The sequence below is a fragment of the Lepidochelys olivacea genome (genome assembly GCF_965140295.1).
Source record: "Lepidochelys olivacea isolate rLepOli2 genome assembly, chromosome: 5".
NCBI classification, from domain to species: Eukaryota; Metazoa; Chordata; order Testudines; family Cheloniidae; genus Lepidochelys; species Lepidochelys olivacea.
This window is the reverse complement of record NC_140415.1, coordinates 86,480,200-86,495,626: the sequence shown is the minus strand read 5'-3', so window position 1 is coordinate 86,495,626 and position 15,427 is coordinate 86,480,200. Positions and strand designations below refer to the sequence as shown.

The window sequence follows — 15,427 nt, the reverse complement described above, 5'->3', positions numbered from 1 at the left end:
GTGTGTTGTCCATGACATGTCTGTGACTTTTACTAAAAATATCCGTGACACAAACTTAACCTTAGTTATAGATCATGGTTGCCTTCAGATTAGGCCTGTGTCCACATGACACAGTTGTCAGGTTAGCAGCTTGACTATAGGCTATAGTTTATACCAGGCAAAGCCAAACTGTGGCTTATGAGCCGCATGCGGTTCTTTAAGGGGTCAACTGTGGCTCGCAGAGCTCGGGGCTTGACCCTGTGTGGGGAGGGGCGAGCTGGTGCTCGCAGCTCCAGCCCCACGTGGGGGGTGGGGTTCCAAGCTCTGGGATTTGCCCTGCACGATGGTAAGCCGGTGTTTGCAGCTTCAGCCCCATTGGGGGGCTCCAAGGCTTAGGGCTTCAGTACCGCAGGAGTGAGCTGGTGTTCTTGGCTTCAACCCTGCATGGGGGTGGTGAGGCTGGGCTTCAACCCCACGTGGGGGTGGCGACTCACTGCTTGGGATTTCAGCCCGGCAGGTTCTGGCTAGCCACTGCTTAGGGCTTCAGCGGCACGTGCTCATTATAACAGGAAATTGCGTCACTGTAGTGCTGTGCAGACCTTGTGTGCTATTATCTTGCATTCTGCACACTACAGGCTGTGTTTACTATTCATAAGTCGCAGTTGAATAGTTGTAGATTTAAGTGTTAACCCTATGTTAATTTCATGGATGACAATGACATCTTCAAATTGTAAGAGACGCAAGTATGAAGAAAAACTTTTCAGTCAGAATGGGAAGAAGATTTTGCATTCACTAGTAAAGGTGGCAAACCGCTGTGCCTTATCTGGCAGTGCATCGCGCTCTCACCACAAGGCCAGCAACTTGAAACATCACTATAAAACAAATCACATTAACTTTTCCTCTAAATACCCACCTGGATCAGAATTAAGGAAAAACAAGCTAACTGCATTAAAATTACACCTCAACTGTCAACAGACCCTACTTTTGGCATTCAGGAAGGAAACTGACATGGCGACTGAAGCTAGTTTTGTTATGGCATGGAATATCACTTGTGCAAAACATCTGTATTGTGATGGAGAATTTGTTAAGAATATTGCGGAAGTGGTTGCAATTTTAGATCCAAGTAACACAAAACTTCAACAAGTAATACAGCAAATTCCAATTTCATGCCACGCTATGGAGAGGCAAATCTCCCAGATCAGTGCTGATGTTGCAAGCAAGATGCAAAACAATCTAAAGAATTCTCTAGCATTCAGCCTCGCTGTTGACGAATCTACAGACATTCAAGATAAAAGCACAGCTAGCGATATTTGTTTTCTATGTTTCCTCAGATCTAACTGTGAAAGAAGAAATGTTGGACTTAATGGTGCTAAAGGAAACAAATGTGTTGACATAAAGAATGCACTTGACAAAGCATTGACAAATATCAATGTACCGCTGGATAAACTTGTCAGTGTTGCAACGGATGGAGCACCTGCAATGGTGGGAGGGGAAAAGTAAGCCTTATTGGACTTTTGAAAAGCAGTCCCAAATTTCCAGAGTTTCTCCTTGTTCATTGCATCATCCATCATGAACGTCTCACAGGCAGATACTTCAAATATGAAAATGATATGAAAACAGTCCTGGAAATTATCAATTTCATCCGCTTGAATCAGAAGACTCATCAATAGTTCAAAAATGAAGACAAACCTAATGATGTCTCTTTCTACTGTATTGTGAGGTGGTTATCAATCAGCGATGTCTTCAATATGTTTGTGGGACTGTTTGAGCCGATCAGTGCTTTCCTTGAAGAAAAGGAGAAGTCCTATCCACAACTGAAAGATGAGCGATGGATGCAGGATCTGATGTTTTTCACTGATGTTATGCAAGATCTGCAAACACTCAATTTGGCACTCCAAGGGAAAGATAAGATTATTTCTGACCTTACTCAGACAGTCTTCAGCTTCTAGAACAAGTTAAAGCTTCTGCAAAGAGACATAGCATCAAGAGACTTCAACCACATTCCCTGTCTCAAGAGTAGGGTTAAACACATTTCCTGAAATCAAAGTAGAAGATCCAAACTTAAGGAATACGGAGGTAAATTACAAGGACTGCATGATGACTTTCAGACCAAGTTTGAAGACTTGCAGAAGCTGAGATCCTGCTTCGGCTTTCTTATAAACCCATCCATGATAAACTCCAGAAAGACCAGGTTCTAAAGATGATTCATAAATCACAGTCAACAATCAAGTTCTGGAAGCAAGTGCCAGGAATGAAGTATCCTCAACTCAAAAAGACTAGTGTGTGACTCATTTTCAATTTTTGGCACAATATACTGCTGTGAATCGCAGTACTCTGTAATGAAGTTTGTAAAAACGAAACATCGTGCAGTCCGTACAAATCAACATTTGACAGAGTTCCTCCATACCACCTTAACAACATATCAACCAGATTTCCAGAGACTTAGGACCAGGATGGAGACCCACAGTCTCTAGCTCTAGTAGTAATTAGCCATGATACAGTAAGTAGGATGCTAATATTTTAAAAAATGCATGTGTAAAGGTTGTTCATGTCTTGCGGCTCCCAAACTTCTGAAAATATCGTATGCAGCTCAGACAGTCGGTAAGTTTGGCCACGCTTGGTCTATACCACTGATAAGTTAGTTGTCTGGTGGTGCTTCACACCCAAGTGTTAAGTGAGAGGTGTTTGTGCATGGACAGGACTCAGATTCGGGGCAACACTCAAATAAGAACCAGAGTTAACTTTATTGTAAAGACCAGGCCTAAAACAGCCATTCTGGGAATTTTGCTGAAAACATAATTACAACCCATCACCTCCTTTTTCACACACCCTTCCCCCATAATTCTCCCAACTGCCATGGAACCGTCAGCCTTCCCCTCCCCTCCCCCCCAAACATTTTTTCTGATAGCTCTCGAAACTCTGTATTACTGGTTCTATGACACTGCCAGTTTTCAGAAAAAAAATCATTGGCTCTCTATTCAGGTGTACATTTTTGGCTCTGCTGACGTGAAGAAGTTGCAGAGCCTAACCCTTTGTATATAAAACATAGGCATAAGTATTGCTGGTGTAGCAAAATGCTGTAATTCTGTATTGTTCTGGCTACTTTCAAGAGAAATAGTGCTATTTCATAAAACTGATTGGTGTATCTGTAATTTCATGCAGATTGTGTTTTGATCTGGTGAAATTTTGAATCGGTTACAGTGGTATTTTTCTTTTTCTTGTAAATGTTAAGTGGTGGTTTAACCAAGTGAATGTACATGGCCCTATTTGCATATTTTGAAGTCGGAGGTATTCCACTGTGGGTTCTACATGATGTGTATTGCTTTTCCCCCGACCTGGTTTTATTCCTCCTAGCCTGCTCCCTACAATGCAAGGGAGGGTAACTCTCGAGCTCTCTGCCTGCCGGAAGTTCATTAAACAGCATTTCTTTCTCTCTCCTTAGCCCTGCTGCTTGTTTACCATGGACAACCAGCCATGTTGGGAGCTATGTTGTATATTAACTCCCAGGTACAAGAGGCAGAGGGAGTGCTTTGTGCCAAGATCTTGTCACGCTTTCTGGGAGAGGGAAAGTGAATGAGAGGGAGGAATAATGTAAGCCAAATGCTAGTTGTCACTGCAGACTTCGTTTGAGGCTGAGATAAAAGATGCAATGCATTCTGAAAAACAGTAACTCTGAAAAGGACTTCCTGCTCATAGTGGACAAACCAATTGAATATGAGCTCCCAGTGTGATATAGAAAAATTGAAGTAATGCGATCCTTGGATGTATAAATGGAAGAGGAGTGATGAGGAGTAGGGAGGTGATTTGACCTCAGTATATGGCATTAATAAGACTGCCCCTAGACACCAGAATTGTATGTAGTATTCAACATATTTTAAAGGATGTTTGAAAATATTGGAGAGAGTGTATTAAACAGCCACAAAAATGATTTGAGGTCTAGTGAAAATGCCTTACTGTGAGCCTTTGTCTACACTTGGACAGTGTGTGGGGTAAAGGCACTACATGTTGCTGTGAAAGGCTCCAGCAGCAGGAAAAGGCTCTGGCAGCTCCTGATATGCATCTAAATATAGCCTGTTGGGGGGTTTGTGTAGCAGAAAAATGTCACTCAAAAGGTATTGGGGTCACTTAGACCTCATATTAATTATGTAGGTATTCCTGGATCAGATTTTTATTTTAGAATAATAGAATATCAGGGTTGGAAGGGACCTCAGGAGGTCATCTAGTCCAACCCCCTGCTCAAAGCAGGCACAATCCCCAATTTTTTTTGCCCCAGATCCCTAAATGGCCCCCTCAAGGATTGAACTCAACCCTGGGTTTAGCAGGCCAATGCTCAAACCACTGAGCTATCCCTTTGAAGCAGCAGTTATAATGATTGTTTTTATGATCATAGTTTCTGTTTTTTATTTTTTAAAAAAATGCACTAAAATCGAGTCTCCAGGTAACATTTGCCTCATATCAGAAAATTGAGGGTCTTTTTTAAGATAACACTGTCAAATTGATTTTCTGGGAAGCCTGTGCTTGCTAGGAAGAGTTTCTGGGGAAGTCACAATTATCAGATGCATTTGCTGGCAGCCCACACTTGACAGATTCTGTTGCTGGGGCAAAGACTGGCTATTACATTGCACATGTACGTTGACTGTCTGAATGCATATATTATTTGGATTTTGTTGAACTGCACATGGCATAATCTTTGAGTAAGAGATGGATGTTTCTCAGGGACCTGGGTACAGAAATGGTGAAACCAGGAATAGAAAAGGAACATTGCAACCTTGCCTCAGGCTTCTAGGGAAGCAGCATCTAGTGTGCGGAGTACTGATCCAGAACCTAAGAAACAGGAAGGATGTTACATCTGCTTCAGAGAATACGACAGAAAAATGCATCAAGAATGTGTAAAGTGTAAAAACTTAGTATGTTCAGAACATATGTCACCTATTTGCTCCATTTGTCCAAAGTAGTAGGTTATTCACTACCACTTTGCTGTGTTTGTGCCTTTTTATATTGCTATTTCCATTGTCTAAATGTGGGGTCAGTTAAATGCTGAAAGCTGCATAGCGTAGCTTTTTAAATAAGTGTGTGTGTTCATGGGGTCAGTTAGACCCCCACACAAGTACTGTGTAGTGTGCTTCTGAATCTAGAAAAGTTTTGATTTGTTCATAGATTTATAGGTAACTGATCATAACATCAGTTTTAAATCATCCCATGTGTTTTTCCAATGTTGACATACTGGGGTCTTGAAGACCCAATACAGTAGTAGTGGAGTGATTTTTTTTGATCCAATATGAGTGTTAAGGAAGGAATGGCAGGGATAACTTGTGCTAGGCAGGTACAGAGCTGCACTGCAGGGACTTGGAACAGCCTCCAGCTTAGAGCAGAAATTACAAATAAACTGTGCAAGAGAGACTTAAGTCAAAATGGCATTGGAGATAATTATTATATTTGTATGGCTACGCTGAAGTATTCTAGATCTTGATTTTGTTCACTTTGATACCAGTCTTGATTTTTTGACTCATATCCACAAGTAGCGGCAGAACAAGCTAGCTAAATAAGACTGTATCTTGATAGATTTTTCTACTAAATGTTCTTCCAAACAAAGAAAGTTTCCTTTGTCAGCAAAATGTTGATCCACATGTCTTTGCACTCTTCTGAGTCAGTGGAAAATTTAAACATTTTGAGTATCTACATTTTTTAATAGACTGCAACATAGTTTTACTCTCACTAGTTTTAATATACTGGGTAGGATTTTGATCTCTGAAGGATGAAAATGATAGAGTCCCAAGAATGTCAAGTGATCTAAAGGGCTCTAAATTTCTTAATTAAAATGAATGATTTTGACTTCTTATCACCAGTTTGATGATTCTTTTGCTTGTTTCCCCACACAGTTCAAGAAGTCAGGTATTCTAAAATGTTAACCCCTGGTTTCATTGAACAAACCAATTTAATACGCTTTTTATTTTCTTTAGATTTAACTTCCTTGTCTCAATTTTCCATGACCTCATGAAATTGCAAAGCTACTGGTAAACACTAATTAAGCCAGGACAGCAGATGTTTGTGGTGTGAAAAAGTGAATAAAGTTAAAAAAGCTTTAAGTTGTTTCAGATCAGTTACTGTGATTTCTCTTTGGTTAGCAGGAACTGTTTTAGCAAAGATGTTGCCAACTCTCAGGAGAAAACTGCTTGATAAGAGTGATCCATGCAGATTTCTATGAAGAGCTCATGTAGCAACTGATGTAGATAAATGTAATGAGATTAAATATTTCAGAAGTTTAAATTCTTTTCACTTGTCTTTACAAATTACTATATTCAAATACCTACCCTTTCTGCAAAATTTCTGTAAATTTGTGATTATTAATTTCACACACTGCAGAGCTCTTCTCCCTTTTGTCATAGTTGAATGATTTTTTCAGTAATATGTTCTAAAAGTCTCAAATCACTGTTCTCTGTAGAGCTGGTTTTCTCTACTGAGAAGTTAATCTGGTGTTTTATCAGCTAACAGAAGTATTTGGTTACTGCCACTACCTCCTGCTGTGCAGATCCAGTGATATTTAGTTTCTTATTCTAAAGCAAAGACTTTCATACAAACATCTACATTTTAAGAATTAAAAATTACAGTAACACCCTGCACTACCCTGGCTGAAAACAAACTGTTAGTTTATTGATACCTAATCATTTTAGTCTGTGTTGCTTTCAGATAATTCTGATCCATATCTTTAAATACTGGCCTATAGAATGGCACTGTATATTATACAGAAATTAACTTAAGGGACAAACTCTACCAGATATTGTCAGTCCAAGTTGGTTTTGTGCCAGGTTATTCCATTGTTTTTACTACACACAATGCTAAAACATTAAAATAAAAAATATAATTTCCCTGAGCATGAAAATTAACATATTTGCTAATATAATTTTAGTTTTTAATTTTTACATTGCTTATCTTGACCACGCTTCATATTTGACTGCTTAAACTAAAATCTCTTTTTGTTTTGCAGAGAAATATAATTGAAAATACTTCTTCAGCTAATCTTGGGACAAGCAAATTCTCGTTTGAATGGTGGATTAACAAGTAGTAATTTTATCATTTTGAAGGCTAAGAGGAAATTTTAAGAGTTGGAAAGAACTGGATTTTCACCCTAGTCCAGCAGCTTTGCTGCTCACTTAAACACAGATGAATGAAGACCCCATTCGGAAAGACACCAGGTCAGCGATCCAGAGCTGATGCAGGTAGGCAATCTTTTTTTTTAAAACTGGGTGGTGAAATACTGAATTAAATATTAAAACACAAAAGTGTCTGTAATGTTTTTGTGAAGTTTTTAGTAACTTTCAGTTCTTTTCCATCTTGGTATTAAAATTGTGTGTGTTCTGCTACTGTCAACCTCGTTGACTTTATTTTGTTGTAGTATGACAGCAGCTTGTCAGAAATCCAGCGGAGGCCTGTATGTAAAAATATCTTGTTGTTATATTTTAGTTTTGCTGAAGCTTTCATATTGCACACAGACATGAAATTTTGAAAGGAAGGGGAAAATGCTTCACAACAAGATTAGTGTCTGTCAGTTTCAGAACATAAGCTGTTCATCAGCGATCCCCCACAGTGCTAGTAAAGAGAACTCTGGAACATGATATATTCAGTAGGTGCTACTTAAAACTTACTATAAAATGTCAGCATTCTGAAGAAGCTGATCAGCCAATATCTGTAAAGGAGCATCAGTAAGACTTTTTGGCTTTGTTTACATGAGATTTAGGCGTCATCTAGGTAGGGAAATTAATTCAGATTAAGGTAGTGTGTGAAGTTAAAGCTATTCCTGATTAAGTCTATGTGGGTGCTCTTCTTCGACAATAAGAGTGCCTTATGCTAAATTAACGTGATCCATTTCTAGAGCATCCATGTAGGAAGTTAGTCAGGAATAACTCCCCCTGTTGACAAATCTTTTGTTAAACCAGTGCAACTTTTTATGTGGACAATCCTTATCTTGGTTTGAATGTCTTATTTCAGTTGAGTTTAAATCAACTCCTGACTAACTTAAACTATATGAAAATAAGTGTTCATGCAGCCTTATGCACCCATTTAACTAAAGCTGTTTAAAATTGCACATATAATTAAGCCAGTACAGCTTTGTCTTGAAGACAAGCACTTACTCCATGCTTTGAGGGCAAGAAGAAATAAAGACAGTGCAATTGTAAACTAACAAGGTTTAAACTAATTAAGTGCCTGGGGCCTCTGTGAACAAAAGCTAACTAATTCAGCTTTCCCCTTGCACTGGGTGCTAAGGGGGGATGTCTGAAAGGGCTTGTGTACACATGGAGCCATAGAGAAATAGCTATTGTACTTTAAATTTCCACCTATAATAATCTAAACTAACTTTCTAGTATACAAAGCCCTAAGTCATTTCTTGTGAGTTGGGGGGAGAATGGCTTTGGGACATAGAACTTCACATCCAGGCATTTTAGAAAACTGTTGAACCAAAAGCTGGAAGTTCTGTTTTAATATGTTCGATAAACCTTTATTAAAAAAAGCAGAATAGTTTATCTTTGAGAGAGAAAGTTTGCTTGGTACAACTGTTCTGTTTTGTTGAGGTTTTTTTGTTTTGTGCTCCTCCCTCCCCCCCTCCCCCCCCCCCCCCCCCGCAGAGTCATTCCGTTAAGCTTTCATTCCCAGCAGAGAGAAAACATGTTTACTTTGTAAAGCATACAACATAGCTAATGAGCTGAAGGGAGGGATAAAAGAGTATTTAAGTACGCTGTACGGTGCATGTACTGTAGTAGATTTATGGGAAGCTCCTGTGATTTAATATAAAATTGGGAAAGCTCAATTGATATGAAACTAACCATACAGGCCATATTGATGCTTCCATATGTGTTTCCAGCTCATCGTTCAGATTTGTTGAATAAATTACAAAAAGTCTTTAATCTCCATGAAAGGCTGCAAGTCTGTCATATTCAGTAACCTAATCCCTTAATATTAGACCCATAGAAGCAACCAGTACAACACTAACTCCTTCTGGGCTGTGAAATATAATTGTCATCCAGTGTGGTGTGTGTTAAGTATTCAGTTCCAGTAGTAAAACAATAATTTTTTAATCTTCTGTATTGCTAGTGACAACTTTTGAAAGGAGCAACTGGTGTTGAAGGCATTCTTTTCAATGAGATTTGAGGGGTATTGTGCATCTTATTTCATATATGGTTCACATTAGCAAGTCTTTACTTGCGTTATGATTGTCCAATGAGCATCAAGCAGTAAAAACTACCATTGGAGGAAAATAGTTCTGGAAAGGGTGCTTTTGCTTCACTTGCATTTTTACTGATCAAATTCATAGTAATGCTACTGTACTTAGTTTTTCTTTTGCAATTATAAACTTTTTGGTTACTATTAAAAGCAGTTTTCTAACTTTGCTTTACAGGTACAGGAAAGCTACCTACAAAGTTTGGGAGGGTTAGGAAGAAACAGATGAATCAGTTTCTTAAAGAGCTGAGCTAAGAATCTGTATTCAACTATAATAAAGTAAATTTCAGATATGGCAAACTATAAAATCTTTTTTTAAATTGGTACTTAAAAAATAGTGTTTTGCATGTTTTTCTGTCATTCAGTATGGAAATGTTTCTGGTAACTAGAAATCATAGTTTGGTGATTGTTTTATCAATTCAGTTCATAATTATCTGATTAAATTTTGTTCATTGGCTGAGATTTTAGAATTGCTCCCCTTTTTTTTTCAGAAATTAATCTTCACACCTGAGGGACAAGTGGGTGAAAGTTTTCAAATGTCAGTCTATGAGTAAAGACTAAAAATTTATGGAAGGCTTGGCTGGCCAACCAGCAGGAATCAAACAAAGCCTATGTCTAAACCATTCATGTCGAATAAGTGCAAGAGAAGAGGTAAAATGCATTAATGAAGATTTAAGAGGATTATGGATAGGCCTCAATCAAAATGATTATAAACAAAGTTTCTTTAAGTGGTGGTTTCTGTGTCTATTCCACTTGAAGTGCGCATGTACTCCACATGCCTGGGACCAGAAGATTTCTTTTTCATTAGTGGTGTCCATTGGTCTGCACCTGCACCCGTCTCCTTGTGCTCCCAGCTGAGAGGATATGGGGCAGTGCAGACCAGTCACTTCCATGGTTCCTTTCTACCATCTGTGGTCTGAGATGAAACTTCTCTAGTGTCTACAGCTTTAGCTAGCGTTTTTTGTTTTATTGCTGTTAAATAGTTCTCCTTTTCTACCTATTTCTTAGTTTCAGTGTTAGTTTTGGAAAACTTAGGGGGGTTCTTCCCAACCCCAGCCATCTACCTATATTTGGTGCCTTTCATGCCCAGGGCCCCAGGTTTTAAGTACTGTGGCCTTCCCAATCAGTGAAGGTCATGACACCCATCTGTATGGCCTCAGGGAAGCACATATCCCCTCAAGTGTTGTATCTTCCAGATTTTCCCTTGCTGAACCCCTCAATCCCATGAGTTCAGACTTCATACTTTCCTGGTAGATTGTTTGAGACCAGAGTCTGACCCTGGTACATCAGTCAGAGGCACCAGGAATCTGCCTTTGGTACACAGTTGTTTCTGGCTCTGAGACTGTTGTAAGCAGAATTAGGGACCAGCAGAAAACAGGGACACAAAGAGGGTAAGAATAAGCACCCTTATGAGGATAAATGTGAGCAATCTCCTCTAGGTCCTCATCTAAGAAAAGGACTTCTCCAGTCCATTCTTATGTTGGGTGAGACTCCGTGACCCACTACAGGTTTATCAGGAGTTCAAAGAGAACCTGGTACTTGTCCCTTGGCACAAAACCAAAAGTAAATCTGTTTCTTTATGTTTTAAAATGAAGTTTAAAAATGAATCCTTAAGAAATGTAACACCTAATATTATTTTGTTGCCCCTAATGATCTCATTAACAGAGTAACACTTGTCAAACTTCCTCTAAAGTGAAAATTCACTAAAATATTGTTCATATGCTACATTTGAGTAACTTATTTTAGGATTATTGGTAGTGTTTGTTATCAAGAATAATAGGTAAAGTTTCTCCTTCAGCATAGGCTGAAGATTACAGTGGTCTAATAAAGAGAATTCCACAATTTCCACTGTTTGGTGGCCACTTTGAGAAAGGGTCTCTTTGTGTGTCTTGGCCTGCTTACAGCATGGAAAGCAACCATCTTCCTGAGGGTAACTTGTGGCTTCAGTCTCACTGAGAATAATTGGAGATGGTGGCCATTTTCAAAGAAAGCCGTTCTTTTTGACAGATGAAAATTTCCATTAGGAAAAAAAAAATCATAAATATATTTTCAAAAGCTATTTTGTACCACTACATCTACTCAATGGGTAGGCCAAGAAGGAGGGGGAAATTACAGAAGGGGGATATATACCATGCACAAAAGAGGGGTTGCAGGAAGGACAGGGAAGTTTGAGTGTGTGTTGTAAAAGGCAGAGGTATTTTGGAAGATGGGAGAAATGGGGGGAAACGGAGTATGCACTCAGCTGTCTTGTTATGCACTGCCAGAACAAAGCAGCTGTAAACCCAGTTTAGCTGACCTGTATGCTCTGTCTGCTTTGTGCTATTCCAGAATAGGACAAAGAAGCCATTTTTAAAACTTTTTTTTAAAAAAGTGAGTACTTCATAAGTTTAAAGCATTAGAAATGTCACATGGTAACATTTTCTTTTGATTTCTTTAGTTTCATATATAATTGTTTAGAAAATGGTGAATGATGCATTTATTATTTACTACAATCCTATTTATTTACTCAAGATTTGCAATAAGTTACAGTTGGCAGAAAATTCAGTTCAATTAAAATGCACAAAAACAGTATTTTAATTTTTTATTAGGTAAATAAAACTGCCATAAGTGTACATACGTAAGACTAGATATGGAAAAAGTTTATCCAAAACATTTATTTAACAAAGGATAACACTTATTTATCTATAGTTACTAAATTGAACTGATCCTATAACTAGATCTTATCCTCTCACCTTTTTATTCATATGGGAAGAAGAACACCAGCTACTGTGGTCAAGTTCTGGTGTTCACGCTTTGAAAAGGTTGTTAAAAAATTAGCGTGGGTTCAGAGAAGCTATAAAAATGAACTGAAGTCTGGAAACATGCCTTACAATGTGCCTTAACCTAAATAACGTGAGTTGAATGTGACCTGTAAGGAATCCTTTAATTTAGCAGACCAAGGCATAATAAGATCAAATAGTTGGATGGGAAATAAGACTCACATGAAAGTGAGGTCAATTAATCATTGGAACAACTTTCCAAGAAAAGAGGGTAAATTTGTCATTTAAGAACATAAGAGCAGCCATACTGGGTCAGACCAATGGTCCATCTAGCCCAGTATCCTGTCTTCCGACAGTGGCCAGTGCCAGGTGCCCCAAAGGGAATGAACAGAACAGGTAAACATCAAGTGATCCATCCCCTGTTGCCCATTCCCAGCTTCTGGCAAACAGAGGCTAGAGACACTTCAGAGCATGGTTTTGCATTTGAAGTCCTGAAATCATGGTTGGATATCTAAGAGAGGCACTCTGTTTCAGCTGCAAGTTAAGTTTAGTAATATCTGTTTACATGGTAGGTAAGAATTGCCTCCACTGCAGAAATTAATGGATGAAGTTCTGTGGCCTGTGTTGTGCAGAAGATAAGATTAGGTGATTATATAGTGATCCTTTTGACCTTAAAATTTATCATGTTGTCGTGTATTTTCTTAAAACTAATGCAGAAAACATATATTGGGAGAAGATGTACCCCGCTTGCTTAGTCTGATGCTGAGAGTTCATCATTAATAAATTAGGCAAGTATTGAACATTGAGGATAGTCGTTAAAATTGGCATTAACTGTAATGATCTACTGGCTGAAGCTATTTTGATTAAAAAACAAGTGACCTGACTTGTGACCCTGACAGTTTAAAAGACGACGTATAAGACTGTAAATCAGTTTCCAGCCTACAATATTAACTTATTAGAACAATTGTATACTAGTGCTCACATATGGTCCTTTTGTCAGTTTTAGCAGAGAATTGTCTGTCAAGCTTTGTGGTTGCCAGATTGTACAGGCAGTTCTTTCTATATAATTTCTTCTCTCTTCCTGAGGTATCCCCCCCCCCCCCTTTTTTTTTTTTTTTTAAATTTTCTTTTTATTTCTACTGCTTGTCACTTCCCAGCAGCTACAGGATTGACAGATACTTATTTCCTGGAAAGTTTGACATTTTTCCTGGAGAATCAGACATTATCTTATCTTTAAAGTGATCATCTGTGAGTGAATATCTGTCAGGCTGATGTATTCCTCCTCTTCTTCTTTTTGTCCTTCATTTCTCCTAGATTTGGAAATATTTTTAAACTGATAAGTTCCTGGGAGACTTTCTAGGGTTGTGTTAGGATTGCAAAAAACATTGCATAAGGGCTGCTGCCAACCTGCATGTGAGCATGGCTAAACCCAGCAGTTACATACCTATCATATGTTCATGCAGCTCTAAGACTCTTAGCCATCCAGAAAAGTAACATCACTGTTTCAAAATCAAAGTATTTTTGTCTCAGGTAATAAATCTAGTTTTTTTTCCCCCAGTTGGCTATGGCAGAATGCCTGTTTTTTGACACAATGATAGTTGTCAGCAGCAGTTTAAGAAATGGCAGTTAACTTTCATTGAAGGTTAACTGCCACCAGTATAGACAAAGGTGCCTGCCTGAGAAGAGAGTGACCTTAAGTGAATGCTTCTGTATCTGGACTGACTACCCCTTCCTGATACAGAAGCATTCACTTATTATTTCAAATATGTTTTGGGTATATAAAGTGACATGCCTTAAAGGACCTAGTTTTCAGAAAGTACTGAGTACCCTCCTTCTGAGAGTCTGGCACCTTAGAGATTTAAGAATTGGGGCACTTAAAATCAATGGTCACTTCAACAATTTAGGTCTTTCTGTTTGGTTCTGCCCTTTCTCCCATTAGGATCAACGTTTTATTTTCCACTTTGTAGAGTATTAATAAGTGTAGCCTCAGACTGCTTTGCAGTCTCAGCTTGCCTTTGCTATATCAGAATGGAAGAAAAGACTTCAGTAAACAACTCTGAAGAGGTGAACTAATTGCAACACCGCTTTTTCGGCCTCCATAATCTTCCCAATTTGTCCCCTTCACCCTGGGCTTTCCCTGTTTCAGCATTGTGTATGTATGCTCTTCCCTGTCGGCCACCGGTGGAAATGGTGCCTAACAGGGCATTTTACAACATGGATCACGGAACCTCCCAAGAGTCTGCCACCTGACATGATAGCGTCATTGGAAAAAGAGAGGCGGGAATGCTAAAGAATTCACTTCAACTTTTCCTATCCTGGTGCTCTGTTCTCCAGAGTGGAAGCACTCAATCCAAGGAATACTCCTTGGATCACAAAGCTTTTCTCCTCAGGTACCCTTACGGATCTCCTTTGCACCGTAACAGTTTCTCTTGCTCCTTCAGTTATCTCCAAGGACTTGTTTGCTGAATCTTCTGGCAAATGGGTAATTCCTTAATCTTCTCCTTCTGGTAGCTGGATGCCATAAAGAAAGGAGGACATGGTCATCCTCTTCTTTTCTCTCCCCCCCAAAGAGCTTCTACTTATTTAATTGTGCACACAACTGTAATTCATTTAAATTTCTGCAGTGAACTAACAGGATGCAAGGTTTCCTGCAATGAGGATGTCGAGCAAATTTTCCTTGTTTGGTCAACCACAATAAAAATGGAGGGAGCTTGTAGCAGAAGTCCTAATATTGCCAATGCAGCACCATCTTTCCTTGGTACCAGAAGTAGGGTCTTTTCAGACCAGCCCCTGAAACAAGGAGACAGTGGAGGAATTGAAAAGACTTTAGCCCAGCAGTAGCATGGCTTTTCTGAAAACACAGGGGGAGGTGCTAGCTGGAGGGCAACAAGGAGCCAGATAGCCATGACAGACCTGGACACCAAAATTCACACATCCTTTTGTTGTACCAATAAAATAAAAACCAGCAGGATCTTATTAAAGGGAAAAAGGCAAAATACCACATTTATTGTGAATACAGAAAGAATCATAGTAAGCAGTTAGTTATAGCTATAACATTCCATTCAATCTCATATTTATTCACACATTCATTCATACAAACACACACACACGGGTTCTGCAAGGTTGTTATCATAGTTACCAGCCTTAGAGTTGCTCATGCCAAGCCACTGGCCAGGTGGCCTGGACATGAGGAGGGAGCAGGGCCTTGTCAGATGCTCATCTGATGCTCCTGGAAGTTGGTTTGCAGAATCAGACCCCAAAGTTCTCACTTTTTAGAGTCTATTTTTATAGGAATTTCTTCCTATGCCAGTCTATGGGAATTGCTTCATCATGCTGTTGCTGAATCAATCAGCAGATAGCACATTCCTGACGGCTCCAAGATGTTATCTTGTTCTTTGGTTCTCCCATTCTTGAGGCTGTTGGGTGGATTCCAGTCTGCCCTCCGGGGGGGTCGTCTGGTTATTTCCACTTGACGC

General features: G+C 39.1%; 1 protein-coding gene across 10 annotated transcripts in view; it reads left to right on the top strand.

The window, feature by feature from the left end:
• Positions 1-15,427, top strand: part of SPIN1 (spindlin 1) — a 109,927-nt gene that overhangs the window by 65,932 nt on the left and 28,568 nt on the right. For 7 of the 10 annotated variants that reach the window (XM_084629281.1, XM_084629279.1, XM_084629287.1 and 4 more), the window contains one exon: positions 6,965-7,196. In XM_084629281.1, coding sequence (XP_084485407.1) covers positions 7,145-7,196 — 52 coding nt within the window. In that variant the 5' untranslated portion in view covers positions 6,965-7,144. Of the gene's footprint in view, positions 1-6,193; positions 6,216-6,964; positions 7,197-9,683; positions 9,844-12,667; positions 12,740-15,427 lie in introns of those variants that run through there. The other 3 variants (XM_084629280.1, XM_084629288.1, XM_084629286.1) reach the window with 3 other exon arrangements.